This window comes from Sus scrofa, chromosome X (genome assembly GCF_000003025.6).
Source record: "Sus scrofa isolate TJ Tabasco breed Duroc chromosome X, Sscrofa11.1, whole genome shotgun sequence".
Classification (NCBI taxonomy): domain Eukaryota; kingdom Metazoa; phylum Chordata; class Mammalia; order Artiodactyla; family Suidae; genus Sus; species Sus scrofa.
Genome location: NC_010461.5, coordinates 84485559 through 84494144, shown reverse-complemented (window position 1 = coordinate 84494144; position 8586 = coordinate 84485559). Strand labels below are relative to the sequence as shown.

General features: G+C 44.3%; 1 protein-coding gene across 4 annotated transcripts; it reads right to left on the bottom strand.

The window, feature by feature from the left end:
- Positions 4134–8258, bottom strand: TCEAL3 (transcription elongation factor A like 3). 4 transcript variants are annotated; one of them, XM_005657896.3, is made up of 3 exons: positions 6240–8258; positions 5379–5448; positions 4134–5015 (listed from the first exon to the last, which is right to left on the bottom strand). In XM_005657896.3, the coding sequence occupies exons 1-3, from the start codon at positions 6332–6334 to the stop codon at positions 4386–4388; spliced, it is 795 nt and encodes a 264-aa protein (XP_005657953.1). In that variant the 5' UTR covers positions 6335–8258; the 3' UTR covers positions 4134–4385. The 4 variants fall into 4 exon arrangements, with proteins under 4 accessions (XP_005657953.1, XP_003135312.1, XP_020935606.1 ...); XM_003135264.4 differs by lacking the exon at positions 6240–8258 and adding an exon at positions 5987–6140; XM_021079947.1 differs by lacking the exon at positions 6240–8258 and adding an exon at positions 5975–6114.

The following is an 8586-nucleotide window of genomic DNA, read 5'->3' as shown; positions in this document are numbered from 1 at the left end:
AATTTTTTATTTTACATATTTTTTTGCTCTTTAGGGCTGCACTTGTGGTATATATGGAAGTTCCCAGGCTAGGGGTCATATTGGAGCTGCAGCTGCAGACCTACACCACAGCCACAGCAACACCAGATCCAGGCCACATCTGCGACCTACACCACAGCTCACAGCAATGCCGGATCCTTAACCCAATGAGTGAGGCCAAGGATCAAACTCGAATCCTCGTGGATATTGGTCGGGCTAGTTACCACTGAGCCACAATGGGAACTTCCCTGTTTTTTCTATTTTTAAGTGAAGTTTTTGTAATTTGGGGTTTTACATTTTGATCTGAGAACCACTTTGAATTCATGTTTTGTATATGGTATGAAGTAAGTGTACTTGTTTTATATATGGATGTCTTCTATAGAGTGAATGTGTAACCCCCAAATTCATCCAATTAGATGGTATTTGGAAGTGGGGCCTTTGGGAAGCAGTTAGGTCATGCAAGTGGAGCCTCATGAAAGGGATTAGTCCCATTATAAAAGAGAACCCAGAGATCTCACTTGCCTCTTCTCACATGAAGACATCTGTTTATGAACCAGGAATCAGACCCTCACCAGACAGCAAATCTGTCAGCACCTTGAAGATGGACTTCCCAGACCCCAGAACTGTGAGAAATTCCAGTCTGTGCTTATTTTTGTTATAGCGGCCAAAACTGACCAAGACAACAACCAGTTGTTCCAGCATCATTTGTTGAAAAGTCTTTCTCCACTGAATTCCTTTGGGACCTTTTAAAAAAACAAATTGACCATGTATATGTGGGTCTGCTTTTGGACTGTGTTTTATTTCATTGATCTATATGTCTGTCCTTATACCAATACTACACAGTCTTGATTACTGTATCTTTATAGTTAGCCCTGAAACCAAGCAGTGAGACCTCCAACTTTGTTCTTCATTTTCAAAATATTTTGGTTATATTATATCCATTGCTTTTCTTCATAACTTTCATTTTTTATTTTAAAATTTTGCTTCAGAGAAGTTCCCATCGTGGCGCAGCAGAAATGAATCTGACTAGGAACCATGAGGTTGTGGGTTCAACCCCTGGCCTCGCTCAGTGGGTTAAGGATCCAGCGTTGCTGTGAGCTGTAGTGTAGGTCGCAGGCACGGCTCAGATCTGGCATTGCTGTGGCTGTGGCGTAGGCCGGCAGCAACAGCTCAGCTGGACTCCTGGCCTGAGGATCTCCAGATGCCGTGGGTGTGACCCTAAAAAGGACCAAAAAAAAAAAAAAGAAAGACAAAATAAAATAAAATTAAAACTAAAAAAATAAAATAAAATTTTGTTCAGAGATTTCTGTGAATGTATCCTTTTTTTTCTTTTTTTTTTTTTTTGGCCACACCCACAGCATGCAAAGTACCAGAGCCAGGGATGGAAACTTCACCATAGCAGTAACCTGAGCCACCATAGTAATAACACCAAATCCTTAACCTGCTGAGCCACCATAGTAATAACACCAAATCCTTAACCTGCTGAGCCACCATAGTAATAACACCAGATCCTTAACCTGCTGAGCCACCATAGTAATAACACCAGATCCTTAACCTGCTGAGCCACCATAGTAATAACACCAGATCCTTAACCTGCTGAGCCACCAGGGAACTTTATTCTTTTTTTTTTAATTTAATTTTTTTTCTATTGGAATATAATTGATTTAAAACGTTGTGTTAGTTTCAGGTGTACAGCATAGTGATTCAGGTATACATATATACACATATCCATTCGTTTTCAGATTCTTTTTCCATATGGATTATTAAAGATAGTCTTCCTTGTGCTATATAGTAGGTTCCTGATAATTCTATTTTACATATAGTAGTGTGTATCTGTTAATCCCAAACTCCTAATTTATCCATCCCCCCCACACTTTTCTCCTTTGGTAACCATGTTTGTTTTCTATGTCTGTGATTCTATTTCTGCTTTAATTAATTAATTAATTTATTTATTTAGGCCATGCCCACAGCATGTAGAAGTTTCCAGGCCAGGGATCAAACCCATGCCACAGCAGCGACCTAAGTCACTTCAGTAACAATGCCAGGTCCTTAACCTGCTGTGCTACAAGGGAACTCCTATTTCTGTTTTATAAATAAGTTGTGTCATATTTTAGATTCCATATACAAGTAATATCATATAGTATTTGTTTTTCTGACTTACTTCACTTAGTATGATTATCTCCAGGTCTCCATATAACTTTTAGAATCACAGTTCACTAAGATTTCTGTTGGGACGGCATTGAATTTTGGGGTCAATTGTGGAAAAAAATACCCATATTAACACTATGGAGTCTTCTAATCCATGAGCAGTATATCTCCTTTAACTCGGGGCTCCTGATTTAAATATAATTTATTAAGTATGTATTTCAAGTACCGTGTAAGGGATATTAGGATGAGTAAGAAAGCCTTTGTTTGGAGAAAGGAACATACTAGTAGATTAAATAAAAATGCCTCACATTAAAAGGAGTTTTTAATATTTTTAAGAGCACTGTTACCCTTTTCAGTTGGAACTGGTTTGGAGTGGGAAGGGATATTTTTAGCTTGAAATTCAGTTATGTAACACTCTCTGATTATGTGTGAACAAGTCCTTTGATTTTGTGTAGTAAGCTAACCAGGAGAATTTTATCTTTCTTTTATTGGCCACATTTGCAGCATATGGAAGTTCCTGGGCCAGGGATTGAATCTGAACCATAGCCATGTCCTGTGCCACAGCTGTGGCAACACCAGATCCTTAACCCATTGTGCCAAGGTGGGAACAGGAGACTTTTTAGAAAATTCACACTAAGAAAAGTATGTCAATTTAGATACAGCTTATGAGGTACTATGGCGTGTAGTTCAAATCATCATCCATTGTCTGGTTGATAACCCCCGACCCAAATTATATGAGTCCTGTGAAGAGATAAGAGACAGTTACTGTAAGCAAATATAAAATGAACTAAAAATGTTAATGACTACATAGTAAAGAACTATGTAACAGTAGAGCCCAAACGGCCCTGGGGTACAGCCCAATTGTACCACCTGGAAGGGTACAACTCTGAAGTTGGAAGAGGGGGCTTACCCACACTGCTACAGGAATTAAATAGGGCCTTTGGCCCTGTGGGAACTATAGGGAATCAGAGGGCTTTTGTCAGCATCGGAACTCCATCACATCAAATAGCTGTCAGGACTGGGTCCAGGGCACAGCAGACCAGGTCTGCCCAGCAGATATGGTAATATCCAGAAAACAGTGGCACCGTCTTCTCAGGTGCTTGGATTTGTTCCTGGGCACAGGTGAGGCCTACCTTCAATCTGTCCTCCCCTGAGTGTCTGACCAGGTCCAGGGTCCTATCACTACAAAGGAGCCAGCCGAACACAGCTCACATACTCAGTACCTCATCTGATCCGCTCAGCAGACTGTTTTATTCCCATTTCACAGATGACAAGACTGACCTTTAGAGCACTGGATCTGTTATTAGAACTGTCAGGTTGATTCCTCTAGCTCTGAGTCCCAGAGGTAATGTTTGACTTATCATTTTACATTCTGACAACTGGAATTTTAAGTGTCTTCATTGCCTTTATAAGCTCACTGAGCATTTCAGCTGTTTATCATGTATTGATTCCTAGATCAGTTTTATTACAACAAACATAATCCATATCTTTTAAGAAAAAGTAGAGATGAATGAGCAAAGAAAAGAAAGAGAATCACACATGGTGGTAGCCATAGAATGGTAGAGGACCAGGAGAAGGTGCTGCAGTGCCCACTAATTTGGTTAAAACGAGGGGATGGGCACGCCTGCAGAGGAATGACACGGAAGTAGCATCAGGTGATTGGACTAATTTCTGAGTACAGGCAAGACCTATTTTCTGGCTACTGCGCAGGAAAAAAAAACACTGCCTTCTTTTTAGTGCACATATTTTCAGAGTTTTCTCTGTGCACAAATGGATTATGCAAATTATATATATATATATATATTCCCCCTCTTTGCTTGTACCTGTAGCATGTGGGCAGGGATCAAACCTGCACCACAGCAGCTACCCAAGCCACAGCAGTGACAATGCCAGATCCTTAACCTGTTGTGCCACAAGAGAACTCTGCAAAGACTTATATTTTAACAAAAACGGGCTGACACTATATATTCGGTTCTGAAAACTATTTTTTTCTTTATTGTTATCTTACAGTGTACCATGAACATCTCTTTCATGCACATGGGTGAAAAACCCCTACTGAAACACAGCACTGTAGTTGGACCCAAAGGCTGCTGGTAACAAGTGACACCTAAAGCAAAGTATCAGCTTACGGTTAAAGCACACAGCCTGGCAAATGCCTGCCAGGGAAAGCAGGGTCAGTGACATTCTCATCAGAGAATCAGAATTGAAGGCCAAAGGCATTAAAGATAGGGGATATCATGTAAGCCCCTTTGGCTCCTACCTCCGCCCCTCATTCCCCTGACACCCCGTGGCCCCCTTGGGGTGAATGGATCCTGTACATCTCTTTGCATCCAATGAAAACCACCCATTTTCTGTCTTTTCCTTAGCTCTTCCTGAGCCCTTGACAGGTCTCCACCTTCTCTCATCATCTCCTCACTGCCCAAATGCCTTTCCTGTAAGTCCTCCTCATAGTCCTTGGGGGAATCATCTGTCACCCTGTCTGTTTTCCTTTTGGCTTTCCGGGGTACGTAATCTTCAGCGGGGCGCTTTTCGGCAGCCCGTGGCTCACTCTCTGGCTTTGCCTGGGACTCCATCGTGCCCTCACCAGGTGGTTTTCCCTCATCTTCGGACTTGCCCTGCTTCTCTTGCTTCCCCTCGTCTTCTGGTTTTCCCTCATCTTCTGGTTGTCCCTCGTTCTGGAGCTTTCCCTCATGTGCTGACTTCCCCTCCACTTCTGGTTTTTCTTCCTCATCCGACTTTCCTTCATTGTCAGGCTCTACTTCATCCTCTGGCTTTCCCTCGCTTTCCGGCTTTCCTTCATTTTCCTTGCAGAGTTTTTCCATGTTGAGATTTTTCCTCCTTTTCTTGTCCTGGGGGATGGAGGTGGGGGAGAGGAGGCAAAGAGGAGACAAGGGAGACTGAGGGCTTTGGGGTGAAATGCAGATCTGGATAGTACTGGCATCTCATCCTTGGGAGAGACCTGGCCTGACCCTCCTAGTGTGCCCTCTGCCCACCCATTACCCCATCATTCCTCCTGCCCATGAGAGCCAACCATGTAGCTGGCAGGCCCTGCAACCTTCTGTACCATCCTTCGGCATGGTGGAGAGTGTATATATTATATGTGGTGGGGGGATGAGCAGTGGGGCCCTCAAATTCTGCCCAAGCTGTGCCCTCCACACACACACACTCTTCGCCCTGCCCCTTTCCAGTGCCCCCTCCTCCCCTTAACAGACCTGCAGGGATTCTGGACAGGTTCCTTCTCCTTTTCTAGTCTTGCAGAGTGCTGGGAACAGACACGCAGTCCTGCAGACAGACAGGAGACAGTGACAGGGGCTGAGGTTTCATTCCTGAATCCAGGCCCCCTCATCCAGCGTTTCCTCCCCAACCTCCCCTCCATCCCAGCTGCCATTACTTTTCAGGCCTCAGACACCAGACCAGGATGCTTTCCAAACTACTTTGGATCTCTGGGTTCCCCTCCCCTGCAGGCTACCCGCCTAACCGCGACCTTTTTACGAGGAGGTCAGTATTTCCTCCGGGGCGCTGAGTGTGGAAGGGAGTTGTTTTCCGAATTTGTCTACGTTTCACTGTCGCACTGCGGGCCCCCCCCCCCCATTTCAGGCTAGAAAATGGATGGAGGGCGCAGAGGAGCGGCGTCGAGGAGGCGGCGGGGCCAATTGCGGGATCCTCCCGCCCCACCTGCCCACACCGCGCCCTGTGCCGCTCCTCACCCCGTCTCTGAACCCCTTCCCCTCTCCCCATCCTCACCGCTTCTCCAGGATCCTAGTCCCATCCGCCACCACCCCCGCCCGCGGCCACCAGCAGCGCCCACCTTCACACTGACCTGCGGGGCCGGGGCCAGGCCTGCGCCTCCTCGGGCTCGCCTAAGCCCGCTCGCCCCTCGCCCGCCGCTGGTTCTGCGCGGGCGACGCGAGCGGACGGCGCGGGACCGGACCGCAGGGCGGGCGGGTGCGGGGGCTGCTGCCCACATCGGCGCCCGGCCGGTCACGTGAGCACCGCGTCACCCGAGCTCAGTCCCCCCCCTCCCGCGCCCTGCCCCGTCACCCCCATTCCCAAGGGACCAGACAGTTGCTGACCGAGGTGTGGCGGGACGGGCGGTTGGAGAAGGAGAAGTTACCGACAGACCAGGAGTGGGGAGGCTTCCTGACCGCAGGTGCTTAACCTGGCGCATCTCAGGTTCTTGCTCAGCATCCCTCCGAGATGCCGATCGTCGCCAGTTGTGACAGCTGATCTCAGGGAGGGTACCCGACTTCTCCAAGAGCGTTCCACACGGAGCCCCATAGTCCGCTTTCAAAAGGAGCTCTGCCTGACTCAAGAGCCCTGATGGTCGTGTCCACCAGGAAGCTGCGCTGCCACCTTGAGTATCGTGTCCTGGGCCTCCTCTCTTCTCAGCCCACGTGTTTGTTCTCTCTCCCTGGGTGATCTTTGTTCATTTCCCTCTAAAGGCAGATGATTCCCAGATCTACAGATCCGGGTTATTCCTCCCCTGAGCCTCAGACCCATTTTTGCTTTCCCACCAGCAATATGAGCGCTTTCTTCCTCACACCCTTTCCAAAATAATGTGTGGCATACTTTTGAATTTTCACTAATATGATAGGTGAGGGGTAGTATATTACCAGTTTTATCAATGGCATTTTATTTTGCACTTCTGTTTAATCACAATTTAAATATCACTGGGAATTGTCTGTTCATGTCTTTTCCACATTTTTCTATTGGGTTGTTGGTGCTTCTCACATTCCTTTTTTGTTTTTTGTTTTTTTGGCTACAGCTTGCAGCTTGATGTGGGTTCTCAGTTCTCAGAACCTGGGCTGCAGTGGTGAGAGCACCAGAGTCCCAACCACTAGACCACCAGGGAACTCCCCTTTCTCACATTTCAAGTGTTCTTCATACATTAACTATATTAGGCCTTCAAATATTTGTTATATAAGTTGCAAATATTTACTTCCAGTTCATTAGTTGCTTTTTGACTTTTTTATGGTGTGTTTCTGCCATGCATTTAAAAAGTAGTCAAATTTATCAGACTTTTATTCTGTTGCATCTAGATTTTGATTCATAGTTAAGAACTCTTCATACATGAGATCAAAGAGGAATTATCATGTTTTCTTTTAATACTCATGTCATTAACTATATTTGTCTTGAGGGCATCTGTGATTAAGGAATAAACCAGTGCCAAAATGAGTTGAATCTTCAGCAAACTCAAAGCACTAGATTAAAAAAAAAAAAAAAGCCCAAGGCTTATGGAAAGGGGAGGGATTTCCTAGGAACTTCAAATATTTCACTTTAAAAGTAATTGTAAACTAGAGATAAACCAGCCCTCACAAGTCTTTTAGCCTCGCTTTGCAACATCTAGGTGGACTAGTAAACATTAAGCTTTGAACATAGATTATGGTGGTTCTAGCAGGAAGCATCCTTATGGACCTGACCAATGCAAAGGAAATCTTCTCTGGAGGAAGATTCCATCATCCTAGGCATCAAAATATTTCAACAAACAATTGTTAAGTACAATGCCCATACACAAAGATAACAGAAACAAAAAGAAAAAAGACACCAAAGGTAAGACACACTAGATACAATAGGCAACACAAACAGATCCATTAGCTTTGAATTATTTGAATTATCTGATACAGACCACTAAACCTCAATGCTTAGTGTATTCAGATAAATAACATCCAATCTTGAAAATTTCAACAGGAAATTAGAAAACAGAAAAGGTGGGCAAAGGAAATTCAAAAACTAAAAAATAACTTAGCTGAAATTAGAAACTCAATGGATGGCCTTAACAGCAGATTATATGCAGCTCAAGAGAGAGAGTTAAAGAACTAGAAATTATATTAAGATTAAATTATTCATAAAGATGCACAGATAGTTGAAAAGATGGAAAATACATACAGGGTATGTGTCTAATATATGCTTTTTAATATTTTTAAAATATTTTTTGGCCATGCCCAGTATGCAGAAATACTCTGGCCAGAGACTGAATCCAAGCCAGAGCCTTAACTGCTAGGCAACCAGGGAACACCTCTAATATATATCCCTAGTTGAAGTTCCAGAAGGAAAAGAGAAATGGAATTGTTCAGCGGCAAACTTTGAAGATTTTTTTTTTCTTTTTCAGCTGCACCCACAGCATAGGGAAGTTTCCAGGCCAGGGAACAAATCTGAGCTGCCACTGTGACCTATGCCATGGCCGTGGCAATACCAGATCCTTAACCCACGGTGCCACAGCAGGAAATCCAACAATCTTTGAAGAGTTAATGGCTGTGGATTTTTCCATACTGATGAAAGACATTGATCCATAGATCCAAGAAGTCCAATAAATCCTAAACGGGATAAATAAAAAGAAATTCACACATGGAATGCATAATAGTGAACTTAGAGAGAATCAAAAACAAAGAGAAAAAAATCATAAAAGTAGCCAGAAAAAAG

Bases quoted from the DNA above. Each gene is read 5' to 3' on its own strand.
- TCEAL3 (XM_005657896.3), bottom strand. From the start codon at position 6,334: ATGCGCCAGGTTAAGCACCTGCGGTCAGGAAGCCTCCCCACTCCTGGT. The intron at 5,449-6,239 runs GTCAGCAACTGT...GTCTGTCTGCAG, and splicing joins GCCCGTCCCGCCACACCTCG to GACTGCGTGTCTGTTCCCAG. The intron at 5,016-5,378 runs GTCTGTTAAGGG...TCCATCCCCCAG, and splicing joins CCTGTCCAGAATCCCTGCAG to GACAAGAAAAGGAGGAAAAA.